At 41.6% G+C, this 18,479-nt stretch overlaps 1 protein-coding gene across 3 annotated transcripts in view; it reads left to right on the top strand.

Annotated features, from left to right (window-relative positions):
- The first annotated feature begins 6,306 nt into the window (after positions 1-6,306).
- SSPN (sarcospan) overlaps positions 6,307-18,479 on the top strand; it is a 37,458-nt gene continuing 25,285 nt past the window's right edge. The window contains exon 1 of one of the 3 annotated variants that reach the window (XM_073317627.2): positions 6,307-6,790. In XM_073317627.2, the coding sequence (XP_073173728.2) occupies positions 6,476-6,790 (315 nt within the window). In that variant the 5' untranslated portion in view covers positions 6,307-6,475. Of the gene's footprint in view, positions 6,791-8,149; positions 8,236-8,579; positions 8,651-18,479 lie in introns of those variants that run through there. The other 2 variants (XM_073317637.2, XM_073317647.2) reach the window with 2 other exon arrangements.

Below are 18,479 nucleotides of genomic sequence, written 5' to 3'. Positions count from 1 at the left end.
CTTTTGAGAGGTAGTTTTTATTAATTACTATTGATTATCATTCATCAATGGACAACAGTCTTCAGAAGTCTAAGTTAAATCTTTGGTTTTTAGGGCAAATACGTGTACTGATCTTTCTTTCTCTCTCTCTCTCTCTCTCTCTCTCTCCATTTTTCATGTGAGGAATGCTCCTGGTGTCTCAGAGAACTGGACTAATTTATCTAATAGGTCTCTTCTATCTCTACCCTTTCATGCACAGAGTGGAAATAGTTATAATTGATTCATACCAAGTAACATTACTGGAAGCTTACAGTATTTGTAAAACAATCAAGTCCCCATATAGAAGAGATTGCCCTGACCTACCATGTAGGGAAGTATGAGGGTATAAATTCCACCATTTCCTTGGGCAGCTGCACGTGGCTTGCCTGGCTCAGGCTCAGCAGGACTGCTTCTCCCACTGCATGTGCAAACAGAAAGAAAGGGTGGGAGTGGGGAATAGGCGGAGCCATGGCTTCTGGGTGAGCCAGGGTAGAGCTTGCCGGGTATGAAGGGAAGAGTATGCTGGGCTAGCCCATTGCCAGATGCCGCATAGTTCTCTCCCCCACCCACAATTTGCACAGTACAAAGGAGCTATGGGAGAACTGTGACTCAGAGGGGTGGCCTCTGAGTCACAATTCCTTTCTGGAATTACTCCTGGGGCGGCACAGCTACACACACCATGCCATCCTCAGGGCTGCAAGTCAAGTGTCTCAATCCAGCCCTTAGTTGTTATGTGGAATTTCCAGACTGCAACTCTGAGACCAATTTGGCTCTACTGGAGAATTGTTTTTAAAAATATCTGTGTAAATATCTTTCTTTATTAACATATGAGATCAGTGAGTGAATTTCTTTCCAGCAAAATATAGTGTAGTGGAGAAAAAGTCAGTGATTTCTGGAATTCTATATATATCTTTGTCCTTGTAATTCGGAGGAGAAATAGGAATGACTGTGTCATAGCAATGCAAGCCTAGCTGTAACCTTTTGACACTTATGTTCTGGACAAGAGAAAAATAAGTCATACGTTGCAAAATGGGGGTCATTTTGACTTTGTCATGGTTGTTGGCTTCATGCTTTCTTTTGGCATAGTAAAGAATAAAAGATGCACAATGTTTTACATTAGACAATGTCTGGATATGAAAAAGCTGTGGGACACCACAGTAAAGTACACCAAAATTAGAGTTCCATGCCCTGAGATAAATGGTAACATGCATCTGTGGCCTCGATTCACAAAAACATCTTATTTGGAAGGGCACTTAAGCACATGCTTAATGAAACAATGTGCTTAGTGTACACTTAAAGTTAAGTCTCTGCTCAAGTGCTTTCCTGAATCAGGATCTTTGGGCATAATCAGGAACTGTTGTTCTTCTGTTGTTGAGAAAATCCAAGTGACATACAGAAGATATATTACAATTAATCTAGAAAGTTTCATGTTATTAAATCTTCTAATTTCTAAAAATAACAATATTAATTTCTAACATGCTCATGCAATGCTCTGATTTTTTCTACAACAGATTTTCCACTAGATGCACAATATCAAGTACAATTAACAAATATGGTAGTGTTTATAATAATGAAGGGCCAAGCTTGGGCCCAATGCCCCAGTTGAACTCAATATTTTCAAGTGTGCAAGAAATGCAGGACTGGGTCAGAAGTGGTGAGTCTGCAACAGTAAAAAGGGCTTTGTTGTTTCCTCATCTTGTAGCCGTTGTCTAACTCTCTTTTTTAAAAAATCCCCTACTAGATATACTTTCCCACTCAAGGGTTTTATTACGAAGTAAAGTTTACAAAATACATCTTGGTGTACTGCTACAGTTATAGTGACTATCTAAATATGCCATATATAGTATATTTTTAAATTACAAGATAATCTACTAGCTTTATTTAACAGCTGATTAATAGCCATAGGAGTTCCAAAACTCTTCCAATGAAAGCAGGTCAGCTGTTTTCTGACTGTTACATTTGTCATATAACCTAGGGACTGCAAAGTGGAATGTGTCTAAATAATTCCCACATTAGGCCAGATTCTGCTTCCCTCACTATTCAACAAGAGTATGTTACTCCACAGATAGACCCACTGAAGCTCACAGGACTACTTCTGGGTGAAGTGCTATCCAGCATGAATAGGGGGATCAGAATCAGGCTCATAGAGATGAGAGAAGTGTCTGTATCAGGACAGAATGTAGCGTCTGACCGAGAGGTAAATTAGGGTATGTCTATGCTGGATTGTAAACCCGGATCTGTGTGACCTGGGTTTATTGGACTTGGTGTTTCCAAGCCCACACTTGAGCATCCACGCTGCATTGTAAACCTGGGTTTACAGCTGCCGGACTCAGGCCTTGCTAATGTGTCCATACTGCACTACGCAGTCCTTCTGACTCAGGTCTGTGGCTTGACCTACGTCAACACTGCTAAATTTCAGGGCTTGGACCCGAGTCTCAGTGGAACTTGGGCTCTGAGCCACCCTCCTAACAGCATCCGAGGACCCAGGGCCTGAGTGCTCGCTGACCTGAGTCAAACCGACTTCTGTGTGGACAGAAGTGGGGCTAGGGCTCAAACCCAAGTCAGAGCCTAGGCTTAGTGTGCAGTTTAGACATACCCTAATCTAAGGGTGTGTCTACACAGCAATAAAAGACCCGCTACGCAGCTGTGACAGGCCTGGGTCAGCTGATGGGCTCATAAAGCTCAGGCTGTGGGGCTATAAAATTGCAGTATAGATCTTTGGGCTTGGGCTGGAGTCTGGGCCCTGAGACTCCATGAAGCGGGAGGGTCTCAGAGCCCGGGCTCCAGCCCAGGCCCAAACGTCTACATTGCAATTTTATGTCCCTGCAGCCCAAGCCCTGTGAGTCCGAGTCAGCTGACCTGGGTTCTGAGAGTCGGTGCCATGTAGACATACCCTTACAGTCTGAAGTGATTGGCTGAGAAGGGAACTATTTTGTTTAGTTTCCTAAGAAAAATAGTGTTACATTAGTACTTACTGCAAAACAAACTGCTTGTGACAAGGTGAGCTTTATAGCCTATTTCGTTCATGTGTCACAATCACGTGTCCTGACCTTACAGTCCTCACACAAACAAAATGTCCCACTGAGTTCTCCCTTCATATGGGGTACAGAAATAGGCCCTAAGACTGGAATTTTCAAAGGGGACAAATGGTGTTAGGTGCCCAACTGACTTTCCGTGGGAGAAGGGAACGGTCCTAGCTCCCATAAGCCCCTTTGAAAATCCACACCAAAATTCTCTTTGCACGATCTGCATTGTTGAAGTACCGTCCGAAGCCGGGAGAGCACAGCCAGATTTTTAAGATACTTATTGGGTAAATATATATATTTAGGCACCTATTTAAAAATGAGAGAGGGAGAGAGAGAGATTCTTCATTCAGTAGACAAGCAAGCAGTCATTACAGTCAGTCATGCAAATCCTCAGATGAATTACCCATTGAAATCAATAGCACTGTCTGCATGAATAAAGCAGGGTGGGGTTTGGCCCCTTTAGTGGAATATTCTCTTTAATCAGCTATTTGACCAGAATCCAGGTGCTAAAAATCTTACTGACATTTTCTTTGAAAAAGAAACCTCACTTCAGATCTGAGTTGGAGGGGAAGGGGAAAATATATGTAAATAAATTATAAATATATCCACATACTCCACCTCCAACACACTCCTTTTGCAACACACAACAATTCAAAGAGAACTTAATGTTGCCCTAACAACTGGGGATTCCTGGTTTAGCCAACTCTGTCATCTCTGACCATGCCTAACTCTGGAAAAAACCCTTACGTGCATTACCAACCAACATAAATATGAGCAGTTCTGAGCTGTTCTAACTTACTCCCTCAAGTTCACCATGCAAAGGTGGCTTTATTCCACTTTTGCCCACCACCTCAAATCCTTCTCCAAGCACAGATTGCTCACAGTTGAGGAACTGCAACTCAGAAAACTCCAAAAGAATATTTCCTTGTGTTTATAGATTAGTGGTCTGTTAAATTCAATTTAATAAATTATTTAACTGTATACTGATTCTCTCACCGCCTCCCCCCCCCCCCCCCCCCCCAGCTTGGACGGAAACTGGGAATCAAGAAACCAAAGTCTATTCTCAGCTCTGCCCTGACTCTAGGTCTGACCCTGTGAAAGCTACTTAAACCCTCTGTGCCTTAGTTTTCCCATCAATAAAATGGCATAAATATAGTTACGCTCTTTTGTAAAGTACTTTGAGGTGTCAGGTGAAAAACATGATATAAGTGAAAAGTATTTTCATGATTTTTTTAAAAAGGAATAGGCCATGCTTATTATAAAATATTGTCACTAAGAAGATATAAAAGCTCAGTTTGATAGATGACAAATATTTGAGGATATCTTTCCCAATTTTTTCTTTCATTTTGTCTTTCACTATTATTGTTTTAAGAGTATTTCCTAGTCCTTCATTTAGGTAACAAGAACTGATGTCACTTGTGAGTTATGTGCATGTACAGTGTCTGAAATCACTTCATGACTAGTTTTCTTTTGTACACCTATAGTATAAATATCTGAAGAGGATATTGCTTAACCCATAAAACAAGGTGACATCATAATTTATTAATACAGCAGACATAGTTCATTGTTGTTAAATGCCATAAAGAGATGGAAATAGTGTAGTTTCCCAGAAAATATTGCTAATATTTCAAGGGAAAGACTTCCTTGATGCACCCTCAGCATGTGTAAGATCCTTTTTGGGTACTTCAACATTTTGGTTATTCTCTCCAGCATGACTTTGTATCCTTCCAAGATGGTTGTGTGAGTTCCCCCCTACCCCCACCCCCACGCACACACACTTTCTGATGACTCCCTTCCTCTAAATTCTCCATTTGTTCTTATCATTCATTCTAAGAAAACATTCTCTTCTCTAAATGCTGGGCCCAAATTCTGATCAGTTATGCCAGTGATTTAAATGGCTTTTCACCAGTGTACTGGAAGCAGAATGTGGTCCCTTGTGTTTGCTGGTTTCACAAGTACTGCTCGGCTTCACACTTAAGTGCTTTGCGGGCACGGGGCCAGGTTTCACAGGACGCAAGTGATGGCTGAATTCTGGCCAATATGTCATTCTTTACATACTTAGGCCTCAGTCTAGTGAGGTATTTAAGCACATGCTTAATGTTAAGCACTTGAGTAATTCCCCCAAAGTTAGTTGAATTCCTATTTAAAGGCTTGCTTTATGTATCAGGACCTTATAGTTTGATACTTCTAATATCAGTTTGGTATTTCTTTTTTTGAGCATTTATGTATCATTTAAATGGATGTATGATTTCTTTCCATATGAGAAATATTGCACTCTGTTCTCAGTGGTAAAAACATAGATTGTGTTTTTTAATAGAATGCTCATTACCTAGCTCTCTTTACTCCTGTATTTACATACAAGATCCTCAAGCATCCCTTTAATGTTACATGCCCCGATCCTGCTATGAAATCTCTGTGGATGAGCGCACTCCCATGTCCAAATGGAGCCCCCAGTGAGGCTCTGCAAGGGGCCCACCTGCACAGATTCCATTGCAGGACCGTGTGTGTGTGTGTGTGTGTGTGTAAAATACCATTCACCTGTACACTTCTGTGTATATCCTACCCATAAGCATAAATAAGAAAGTGTGATGGGGTGATACAATGCTTCTTCCTTGATTGATTAATGATGAAGCGTGGCCCTAGCAAATGTTAAGGTACCAACAAATACTTTATGCTTCATCGGTACCTGCACATAGTCACCAGTGCTTGTTACTTTCCATAATGCATGCAAAAGGAGTACACGTTTTTTAAGATGAGTCCCTAGTGTTCCTATTTGTTAAATATTCGGTACCTCCCATTGCCTTTTAAAGTTATGGCAAATTCTGGATTGCTTGAAATCCAGGAAACTGGCTTTGAATTTTCTTCATGTCACTGACACACTCTTTTTAGATACAGTCTCCCCACCTCTGCACTCACACTCAGACGCACAGGCAAAAATCACGCACTTGCACACGGTGTGCACAGCACCCCACTGATTTATTCTATTATCTTCTGCGGGCTAATAACACAGTTGCAGTGTGGTGATCAACTGGTGCCTGTTAATTTCATACGCACAAATCAAATCAATCCCCCATGTGCTCAGGCAGCCCCTACCTAGACAATGGTTTCCTGCATATTAATTAAGTTCACACAAGCGGTGATTCTGATTACATATGCACAGTTCTCGTGTGCACAGCCAGCCCCAGCACAGGCAATCTGCTTCTGCATGTTGGGAGTTCACTACCCCCCTTGATTCCCCCTCTTCTCCGGGCTATATGTGGCATTTAGAAGCTCTGACAATCTGCTCCAAATGTTTTCCATATTTGTTCAGCCTCCTTGATTCAAATACCAGGAACAACTCAGCCAGCACAAAGCGAAGCTTCGGGGGCACACACACACAAAAAAACAACCCCTCAACACGCCCATCAGCCAGAAAAAAAAAGTTCATCAACATGAGAAAAGAGGAGAAGAAACCTCAGAACAACGCATCCCTTAATAACCAGAACCAGGCAGGGAAGGCACCTGAAGGGGAGAAAAGCACCGATCCAGCCAAGCAGCAGGAGCCAGCAATGAAGAAGAAAGCCAAGGGGGATCCCAAAACGGGCCAGGAGGAGGAATCCCACACTTGTTGTTGCTGCCGTTTCCCGCTGCTCGTTGCTTTGTTGCAGCTGGTGTTAGGCATCTCTATAACAGTGTTGGGCTTCATTATGGCAGGCATCAGCTCTTCTTTACTAGTCAGAGACACTCCATATTGGGCTGGGATAATTGTAAGCATAAAGTCTGTTTCTACATAAAGTGCATTTGCCAACATTAATGCAATCTGCATGATGCTACACTTAAGACTAACCAACTGCATGTCCTACACCATATATGAGCTAAACTAACTATAAATATTCCTGCAATTATGTGTCTAATTTACTTTCCCAAGGAAACTTGCAGTATAATATAATCCTTCATATTCTTCCCCAAAACACCCAATACCTTGAATAAAATACAGGGTTGCTGTGCACCAGAGGTATATTATGTTACCTATTTACCTGTTTGCTATTAAATGATGGTTAGTAATACTGAAAAAAATGTTTACTACTTATGTTGTTATCCCCCCCAAAAAACCAGTCAGGTTTAAGAGGGTGAAAGTATAATTATAAACCTCTAATTCAATGTGTTTATAATAGTGTCAGAAAAGAACTGGCTGTTCTTTTAGCTTCCACACTGTGATGAGTTAAAAAAAGACTGTAACTTAAACCCTTTCGTTCCCCCCCTGCCATATCCCAAATCCTTTGCCATAGAACACACAACCTGTGGCTCTTGGGACTAAAGGGTTACTATGAAATGCAAAACAAGTAAGTCTGTAAAGTCTGAAGGGTGTGACACAAGCCAGCTAAAACGAGGAAATTTGAAGTTGTGAGTGACAGGCTAGCCTTGTCTAATGCAGTAATGGCATAAAAAACACAGTGGCAGGAGTGAAGGGTGGGGTCCCTGGTAAGTCTATTATGATCATGCACATACATGCAATCAGCTAAGAAATATAGCCCAAATCCTGAGCACAGGCCACTCCTGTAAAAGTCACTAGGAGTTTGGGGCACTCAGCATCTCTCAGGATTTGGCCTTGTTTTATTTAATCATTTTTAGAGAGACAGTACATGTGGCTATGGTAACATTCCTGTGTTGGGGAGTGTATTATACATGTTTTCTATGCCTGTTATTTTTCCCCAAAGGACCATATTTCAAGTAGATGTATTCTTACATGTTTGTACTAATTCTGAGCATTATTCAACCAATAGAACATACAATCTCCCACCAAGTAAATACATGTTTAGGCACTTTAACAAAGAAAAGATTCTTGATGCAGTAGACCAGTGTATAGTGTACCACATAAACATAAATCCTTATTAGTTTGAGGATTATTTGACCTGAATTGTTATGGTTAATTGTATTAATCCAGCTGCTGCACATAACAATTACATCTTTGTGTTAGCAATCCTTATCAAATTATCTCTGAGACTTAAAAGTCAAAGGCCCAATCCTGAAAAAGTTGGAATGATCAGGACCTGAGTTTCTAAACAGACAATGGCTCGTTTTAATTAGCTCTTTCCCCTTTCTCTCTCTTCTTCCAAAATATAGATCTAAAAGTTCAGTTATGTCTTGCATGGTGAAATTCTGCCTTCACTTACAGAAGAGAAATTTCCAATAGGACTTGCTCCATTACAAGGTGAGGGTGAAAGGGGAACAATAAACTAGGGCATGCAACATTTCCACTTCGTTTTTTTAAGTTAACGTGTCCTAAAGTTTCTGCAAACACTGATGGTCAGATTCTCTTCTCAGATCCACACTATGGATCTCCCAAATTTTGAATAACCTCTTCATTAGAAGGACAGATAAACAGCCACAAAGATTCAGGACTAGGTCTCCAGTGGGAGTAAATTGGCATTGCTCCATTGAAGTCAGTGAGGGCATGCAAGTTTACAGCTGCTGAGCATGCTCCTTGATTTGCCTGTATGCAGCCAACATAAAAAAAAAAGCGGGGTAGACCTGAGAATCGGCACATAAAGCTGTGCTACCCTTCCAGAGGGAGTCCCCAGCCAGGCCAATGGTCATTGAGGTTTTGTGACCAACCCATAACTCAGGTAATATTTGCCATGATTTATGAACTGTTTGCAGGAATTTGGACTGACATTTGGATGGGTGTGGGCTGGGTATAAGTAATGCAAAACTCAGTTGTTTTGCATGGCTTCCACCTGAAGCCAGGCAAAAATTGGTACATTTACACTTTGAGTTAGCCTAAAATTTCAAAGCAAAACTCAAGTCTGAACTAAAACTCCTGGGTTTTGCACACATCAACCTGCATGACCTCTGTGATGGCAGAGCTCCCACAGACACTGGGAACACAAGATTCTGGCTACATAATTCTTAGGATCTTTTTGCTTTGAGCTTTACAATCATTTCACCTTTACACCTATATAGAAGACCTAAAGATACAAAAGTAATGGGTGCCAATTTAAGAATCTAGCTAGAGTATTAAATAATAATGTGTTGGCTAGACTTGCAGCTCTCAGTCTGTGGGTTGCTCCACCATGTTGGGTTACCAGCAGATTTTGGTGTAGGCACATTCCTTACCAGCACAATTACACATGCCACTGATCGGGTTTCTGCTCACGCTGCCTGGTCTTGGAGTTGAATGGTGTGGTGACCATGAGAATGTTCTTCCTGATATATGTGTTTCAGGGAGAGTGAGAAGTGGAGAGACAAGTGTCTGAGAGCTACTGAGGAAACACACACATCAAATGTAGGGGAGGAAAGAGAAGCATGTTGTTTTCCATTCTCAGCAGCCAGGCTCCGGTGGAGGAGGTGGGGAATGGCACTGGAAGAGAGAGGTGAGATTGAGAAGTTGGATCTGTAACTCCCAGCAGCCAGGAGAGACGATGTTTAAGTGGAGCTCAAGTGATGTCAGGAGTGCTGCGGGAGCTGATGCAAAGGATTACGAGATATTGGTTCATGAGATCTTAAAAAATAAAGAGGTAGCTGAGAAGTTGTGCCATTATTTGTTTATATATGGTTGCACTGTGATGGATATGCCAGCTACTTGTTGGGACGCTGGCTGGGAAAGGTTGAGAACCTGTGAGCCAGAGCAAAGTTTGTCAGTGTAGCTCCCAGGGCCTTTGCCGGTGATCTGTAGGACAGAATATTCTGGAAACTATGCATTAGAGAATTTGGAGATGAGGTGCTCCATGGAGGAGATCTATTGTGTTAGAACACCCTGCGTGCAGATATACTGCTCACAGTCTTTTGGGCTGGTATTAGGCCAGTTTAGAGATTGGAGCTCACGCATATGGGCATGGGATGGAGTGTGTCTTGCTCATAAAACAAATATGCTCCTATTCTGTAGCAGAAAGTGCATCTTTCTGGAACTCATTTATTAACGCAGAAATGAGCAACATTGCCTTTCTTGGCAGCACAGCAGAACGGAAAGAGGTGGTGTAAAATATCAATATATGCTTGTTTTAGTATCATCCCACTCAAGTGCTCTTTTCAAAGTATTTGATTATTGTTCAGATTCACCAGCTGTTTAAGAACTGTAAAATATATTATCAAGACCTTTTTAATGAAGTTAAAGACAGTGGGCTAAATTCACCCCCAGTGTAACTCCATCAGAATTACAGCAGGAATGAATTTGACCCCCTAGCTGTTGTTGAAATATGATAGAAAAATGAAGGAAAACTGCTAATGTGTTAAATAGATCCTGACTGATTTTTTGCTTTATTAGTGGTAAAGGTATTTTCAGTTAGGAACAGTGTGACAAAGTGCTTTAGTCTATTAGCATGAATGAAAGGGAACTTGTCTAGTGAAACAACTAGAACAAAATGTTCCCAGTGAAAACCAAACCAGGCAAATCTAGAGTGGATTCAGGTTTCATTACAAATTCAAAACTTAGCCTCAGTTTGTTGTGATAAGACTCCACAAATCTGTTGAATAAACTTGGGCTGCTTTTTGGTTCTGTGGCTACTGTGTCACCTCACCACCACCACACTATAGGCAATCAGTGTGGACAGAATCTGGGACCCATAGCTCTGAAAGCACAGGCTTCTACCCCTGAGCAAAACCAGTAACACCATGGATTAGTAGCAGTAGTAGGCTCTTATCTTCTGTGTGGACTAGCTGCTAGAGAGGGAATTGATACACTTAGCCACATCACACTAAAACTATTTCAACATGAAACCAGGTGAAACTTAGCAATTTCAGCTGAGTTTCATTTGAAATACAAGGGTTGCTATTTAGAAACCAAAGGAAAGGTTCATGGGCAGAAACCACTGAGCTTAATGTAGTTCTAGGCACTATTGGGCTCTGTGCCCACAGAGCAAAAGCGGAGTTATCAGTCTCCTGCTTCAGTCTCAATGACCTATTCCCGTTAAAAGCAGAATGTACCTGTTGTATCACTAGAGCCAGGTAAATCAATTAAGCTAAAACAGGAGATGACTGAAACCTCTGTCCAGAGCTTGGCTTTAACTCAAGCTGAACCCCTTTTTATGCAATTTTGAAAATATTCAGATAAATGCCCTGCCATTGGAAGCAGGGCTTTCGAAGAGATGTGGCGCTGAGCTAGGAGTGCTGAATCATTTGCTAGGTTCTGTCCTGATGTGCTATGTTACTTTAGGCAAGTCACTTTAGGACCAGATCCTCAAATGTATGTAGGCCCCTAACTCCTATTGAAATCAATGGGAATTAGGCATCTAAATACCTGTGAGTCCTGGGCCTTAACTTCTCTATTTTCTCCTCTGTAAAATGGGAATAATAATGATTATCCATTCATCTTTTTGCTTTGATGAAAAAGCCCTACAGAAGCATTATGTATTCTTCTTATTCTTCTTGTTCATTTTCATTTCCTTGTGGCCTTTCCACACCCAGATCCCAGTCCGTACTAGAAGCACAAATAGTGAATTTTTCCATGAAAGTCTATTCTCACAGTATTTCCACCATAACTGGAAGTAGGACGTGTCAGAAATCTCACAAGCAAGCCTGTTCCCCTGAGACGTTCAGCTATTTCTCCAAACCTCATGGGGACTCATAAGTCAGGGGTGCTTATCAGAGCTGCCCAACAGGTTTTGAGGTGCCCCCATTTTAATTCTCTATTTTTTTTTAATTATTTGGGTTTTTTAGGAGTCTTGAAAATCCCAGATACCTAAGTTCCTCCCAGACTATAGGTCTAGATGAATCTGTTTTTACATTTTATTGTGTTATGGTTAAATATTAAGATCTACTTTACCGTGGTCCATAAAAGAAAATAGAACTGCTCTTTTCAGCTTCTGGTCTGAAAAACCTGATCTGGCTTTTGTTTATAGTTCCGGTTAATCTGTTTGGACACAGGAGAATAGTCATTACCATTGTTTTTTGTTTCTAGCTTGTTCAGGCTCTTGGAATCAAGTCTCCTCTCATTCATGCTGGTGTGAATCAGGACTGAATCCACTGGAGTAAATGGAGTTATGCCAGGGGAAAACTGGAGAAGGGTCAGGGCTGTTGAGATTCCCAGGCACACTTTCTCATGTGCAGCAGATCTCAAAGGAACTGTAGTCTCATTAGTTCTCAAACCCTCGTATCAGCTGGCCGTGCCCATCTCCAGAGGCTCTAGAAGAGAGAGAAAACTGTGGAATTCACAAAAAAATAAAACCCCTCTTCAGGACACACAAGAAACAGTACGTGGGATCTGCATTTAAAGCATAAAACCTGCTCCTCTTACTCACAACCATTTTTAAAGTGCTCAGCACTTTCAGTTGGCGAGAGATTCCCCCCCCCCCCCAAAAAAAAAGGGTTGAGCTCCCATCTAGGCATTTCGATAAGGATCAGTTTTTTAAAAAGCCCCCAGTGTCCTACAGCTCCCATTGTGATACTTAATAGGAAATATTTTAAGAGCTCAGAACACAATGAGTTGATCTCTACTGAAAACCTGGCGACTTATTTTGGCCCCTGCGTGAGAGCTGAGCACTTCTTAAAGACTGGCTCTTAGGCATAAATTCCTTCCTTTCCTTCCCATCTCGGACCTCCAAGTCCACCCTCTCCTCCACCCTATTCTGTGAAAGTGAGGCCTATTCATCTTCAGCCTCTCAAACCCATAGCCTCCTGCCCTTGCCTCTTTATTCTCTTTCATCTCCTCCCCTCCCTTATCTTTAACTTCTTTCTTTGCTCCGCCGACAAATGCACTCTTGTTGGTTGAAAATACTTACCATTGACAACACTCTTAAGCTGCTGCCCTTTCTCCCACATTCTTTTTTTTTTCTCCTTCAAGATGGTGGACCTTTGACCTTAAACTAACTAGACCAGTCGTTCTCAACCTTTTCCATGGTCTTGTTCCACACCAGGACATTTCTTCCCACCCCCACATCATCACAGAACTCTACCTCTTTCCCAGAATCTCCCTCATGTTTAGCAATATGGTGGCCATTGGCTTGCTGATTCACAGCAGCCTGTGGAGGGTCTGGCTTCCATCCTCTGAGTGCTATTGACTTTAGGTTGAGAGCTAGTGGAGCAAGACTGATACAGGTTTTATGGTGGAAAAGCTACACAGAGTTTTAAATGCAACGTTCTATGAATGTTATCAATCCTCATTTATGTAGTGCCAGAAATGTATATGGCCCTTTGTAAAACCTTCAGTAGAATGAGACATGCTTTTTGCCTCAGGCAGTTCACAGGAGAGACCAAACCAATAAAGACACAATGAAGCATGTGGCAAACAGTTCAGTAAAGGAGGGTATAGAAAGATTTTTTTGGGGGGGGGGGCGCGAGGGGGAACAAGTGAAGAATAGTTCCTGAAGGTAACTGCTTTTGAGGTAGGATTTTCAGGAAAGAGAGAGAGAGAGAAGGCACCTTAGGGAGAAGAATCAGAAGGCCATGCAAGTCATTCCAGCCAATCATTGGGTTGGCTGAGGAGCTGGCCCCTAGTCCCATTTATGAAAAGGCTTTTAAAAAATATCTCCCAGCACTGCATATCCCAATAAGACTCTCATAATTGAGATGTTTAATTGACATATTTCCAGTGGTTAAAGCAGGTGACTCTGACTTTGAACTTGGGGTTTTATTCCTGGCTCTGTGCTGATGCTTTCATTGGCCATTCATGGCCAAACTTAGCTGCCTAAATCAATATTTAAGCATCTAAATGGGTGTCCTGATTTGCAAAGGGGCTGAGCACCTGCTGGGCTCAATAGGAATTTAGGTGCTTTGCACCTCTGGAAATCAGGCCGCGAACCCTTAATTTTTCTGTGTCTTCAGATTCTCAAAGCTCAATCCTCAGGTATTCCTGAGAGGAACATGACTCACCTTTGAGCTGGAGGACGTAGAGGTGGACATAAAGCAGCACCTGTTCCTTGACCCTTTGTAAGGTCACTACACCACTCCAGCACCCATAGTTCCCAATGAATGCCGTGCAGCTCTATGGTCAACTTGTGCTTTTGGTGTAGTGCAAAATTTCTTTACAAAGGAGATGAGGAACAGAGCCTCGAGCTTCAAAATTGGTACAATGATACATATTGAATGTACAGGGGTGTTTTGTTGCTTAATTGTTGGTAAAGTGCTTTGAGATCTTTGGGCAAAAGGGGTCATAAAAGTATAAAATATTATTGTACTGGAGTGTGCCAGTGAAAAGGACTTTACTATGCTATAAAGCAATGTAAATTACAAAATGGCCTTAAAATTGTCATATTGATTGGCTGAGGCTAGCTAGACAGGTGGTGTTAATTGTACTAGTATAGACTGGACAGGGCGTACTGTAACTTAAACTGATCAGATAAAGTGAATAATGTCCACCACTCCCTTTATTTAAGCTATTTATATCTAAATCATATTACATCCTTAACAGCTCCTACAGAAGGATCGTTATCTGTACACAGTCTCACCAGTATAAGAAGACAATACAAATTCATATGAACAAACTATAGTCCTCCCCTCCTGCCTTGATTTTTCCAGGCCACAACACAGGATCCTCCTCATTGCTATGCATGAGTCATATGCATTGGCTTCTCAGTGATGGGCCTTCCAAATTTCAGGCCTCAACTTTGTCCTCAATTATTATCTTTTCTATGAGAAGTATGAGCAGCTTGAGCAGGAAATATTTGATCTTCTTCTATACTGATCTGGGGGATGATGGGTTTGGCCATTTAAATCCACGGAAACTTCTTCACTTCTCAAAGTCTGAGAGAAGAGAGATACTTTCTAGTCAGCTTTGGACCCATGCTGGTTTTGGGGGATGGGTTGGTTGTTGCTATGGACACCTATTCTAGCAGCAGTTATGGATGTGGCTTTCAGTCAGGCTTTACCTACTATACAACCTGGCTGGGTTTTTAACTTTCACGAGTTATTAGAGAAACTACTTTCAATCTTTCATAAAAGGTGACAGTTAAAACTGGCACAGTCAAGGTAGCTAATGGAAATCATAGCCATATAGGCATCTATTTTTTTTTAATACAGGCCATCTTTAATTGGTCATGATGAACATCAAAAATTGGAGTTGGGGGGCAGGGTTGCTTCAGATAAATACCCAGAAATTTGGCTGTTTAATTTAACCTTCTTCAAACCACCTGAACCTCTGGGCTGTGCAAAATGGGGTACATTTTGTGAAAGAGGAGCTTTTGGGTTTTCTAGTACTTGCTTATAGTCTGGTCTGGAACTACCACTAAATAAACTAAGGGCTGGGGGAAAGCCAACAGGTGTGGAGGAGCATGTGGTTCGGACTGCCTTTAGGGCCGTGGTTTTCAAAGCCAGTCCGTCGCTTGTTCAAGGAAAGCCCGTGGTGGGCCGGACAGGTTTGTTTACCTGTCCCGTCCACAGGTGTGGTCAATCGCAGCTCCCACTGGTTGCAGTTCGCTGCTCCAGGCCAATGGGGGCTGCGGGAAGGGCGGCCAGCATGTCCCTTGGCCCGCGCCGCTGGAGCAGCGAACCGCGGCCCGTGGGAGCTGCAATCGGCCGAACCTGTGGACGTGGCAGGTAAACAAACCGGTCTGGCCCTCCAGAGGCTTTCCCTGAACAAGCAGCGGACCGGCTTTGAGAACCCCTGCCTTAGGGGAGGATCTATAAATGGAGATTCCCTATGTCCTAATAAGGAGGAGAGGATGGAAAATGATAAAATACAGGGAGGATCTGATGAGAAAATGAAAAAAGTCCCATTCAATTACATCAGGCAATAGGGGACAGCCAAAAAATGGCAAGTTTTTAAAATGCTTATATACCAATGCTAGAAATCTAAATAATAAGATGAGTGAACTAGAGTGCCTAGTATTAAATGAGGATGTTGATATAATAGGCATCACAGAAACCTGGTGGAATGAGGATAATCAATGGGACACAGTAATACCAGAGTACAAAATATATCGGAAGGACAGAACAGGTCATGCTGGTGGGGCAGTGGCACTATATGTGAAAGAAAGCATAGAATCAAATGAAGTAAAAATCTTAAATGAACTAAATTGTACTGTAGAATCTCTATGGATAGTAATTCCATACTAGAAAAATAAGAATATAGCAGTAGGCTATATTACAGACCACCTGACCAGGATGGTGCTAGTGACTCTGAAATGCTCAGGGAGATTAGAGAGGCTATTAAAATAAAAAACTCAATAATGGGGGATTTAAACTATCCCCATATTGACTGGGTACAAATCACCTCAGGAAGGGATGCTGAGACAGTTTCTTGACATTTCTTTAAATGACTGCTTCTTGGAGCAGCTAGTCCTGGAACCCACAAGAGGGGAGGCAATTCTTGATTTTGTCCTAAGTGGAGCACAGGATCAGGTCCAAGAGGTGAATATAGCTGGACTGCTTGGTAATAGTGACAATATAATTACATTTAACATCCCTGTGGTGGGAAAAACTCCACAGCGGCCCAACACTGTGGCATTTAATTTCAGAAAGGGAAACTACACAGAAATGAGGAGGTCAGTGAAACAGAAATTAAAAGGTACAGTGCCAAAAGTAAAATCCCTGCAAGCTGTGTGGAAACTTTTTAAAGACACCATAATAGAAGCTCAACTTAAACGTATACCCCAATTTAAAAAACCTAGTAAGAGAACCAAAAAAGAGCCACCGTGGTTAAACAAAGTAAAAGAAGCAGTGAGAGGCAAAAAGGCATCCTTTAAAAAGTGGAAGATAAATCCTAATGAGGAAAAGAGCATAAACTCTGGCAAATGAAGTGTAAAAATATAATTAGAAAGACCAAAAAAGAATTTGAAGAACATCTAGCCAAAGACTCCAAAAGTAATAGCAATTTTTTTTTTAAATATATCAGAAGCAGGAAGCCGTCTAGACAACCAGCAGGGCCACTGGATGATCAAGATGCTAAAGGAGCACTCAAAGACATTGTGGAGAAACTAAATGAATTCTTTGCAGTGGTCTTCACTGTTGAGAATCTGAGGGAGATTCCCAAACCTGAGCCATTCTTTTTGGGTGAGAGATCTGAGGAACTGTCCCAAATTGAAGTGTCTTTAGAGGAGGTTTTGGAACAAAATTGATAAATGAAACAGTAATAAGTCTACAGGACCTGATGGTATTCACCCAAGAGTTCGAAGGAACTCAAATGTGAAATTGTAGGACTAGTAACTGTCATCTGTAACCTATCATTTAAATCAGCCTCTGTACCAAATGACTGAGGATAGTTAATGTGACACCAATTTTTAAAAAGGGGTCCAGAGGTGACCTTGGCAACTACAGGCCAGTAAGCCTCACTTCAGAATCAGGAAAATTGGTTGAAACTATCGTGAAGAACAAAATTGTCAGACACATAGATGAACATAATTTGTTGGGAAATAGTCAACATGGTTTTTGTAAAGGGAAATCACGCCTCACCAATCTACTAGAATTCTTTGAGGGGGTCAACAAGCATGTGGACAAGGTAGATCCAGTGGATATAGTGTAGATTTTCAGAAAGCCTTTGACAAGGTCCTTCACCAAAGGCTCTTAAGCAAAATAAGCAGTCATGGGATAAGAGGGAAGGTCCTCTTATGGATTGGTAACTGGTTAAAAGATAGGAAACAAAGGGTAGGAATAAATGGTCAGTTCTCAGAATGGAGAGAGGTAAATAGTGGTGTCCCCCAGGGATCTGTACTGGACCCAGTCCTATTTAACATATTCATAAATGATCTGGAAAAAGGGGTAAATAGTGAGGTGGCAAAATTTGCGGATGATAACTATCCTGTAGTTTTGTAAATCCCAGGCAGACTGCAAAGAGCTACAAAAAGATCTTACAAAACTGGGTGACTGGGCAACAAAATGGCAGATGAAATTTAATGTTGATAAATGCAAAGTAATGCACATTGTATATGTATGGTTAGGATTATGTTTTCCAATGATGGGGTCTAAATTAGCTGTTACCACTCAAGAAAAAGATCTTGGAGTCATCTTGGATAGTTCTCTGAAATCATCCACTCAGTGTGCAGCGGCAGTCAAAAAAGCGAACAGAATGTTGGGAATCATCAAGAAAGGGATAGATAAGACAGAAAATATCATATTGCCCCTCTAAATCCATGGTACACCCACACCTTGAATACTGTGTGCAGATGTGGGTGCCCCATCTCAAAAAAGATATATTGGAATTGGAAAAGGTTCAGAAAAGGGCAACAAAAATTATTAGAGGTATAGAATGGCTTCCGTATGAGGAGAGATTAGTAAGACTGGGACTTTTCAGCTTGGAAAAGAGGCAACAAAAGGGGGGATATGATAGAGGTCTATAAAATCATGAGTGGTATAGAGAAAGTTAATAAGGAAGTGTGTTTTACTCCTTTTCATAATACAAGAATAAGGGGCCACCAAATGAAATTAATAGGTAGCAGGTTTAAAACAAACACAAGAAAGTATTTTTTCACACAACACACTGTCAACCTCTGGAACTGCTTGCCAGAGGGTGTTGTGAAGGCCAATACTATAACGGGGTTCAAAAGGGAGCTAGATTGGTCCATCAATGGCTATTAGCCAGGATGGGCA

The sequence above is a fragment of the Lepidochelys kempii genome, chromosome 1 (genome assembly GCF_965140285.1).
Source record: "Lepidochelys kempii isolate rLepKem1 chromosome 1, rLepKem1.hap1, whole genome shotgun sequence".
In the NCBI taxonomy this organism is placed as follows: domain Eukaryota; kingdom Metazoa; phylum Chordata; order Testudines; family Cheloniidae; genus Lepidochelys; species Lepidochelys kempii.
The sequence above is the reverse complement of the archived record's forward strand: the minus strand, read 5'-3'. Positions and strand labels throughout refer to the sequence as shown.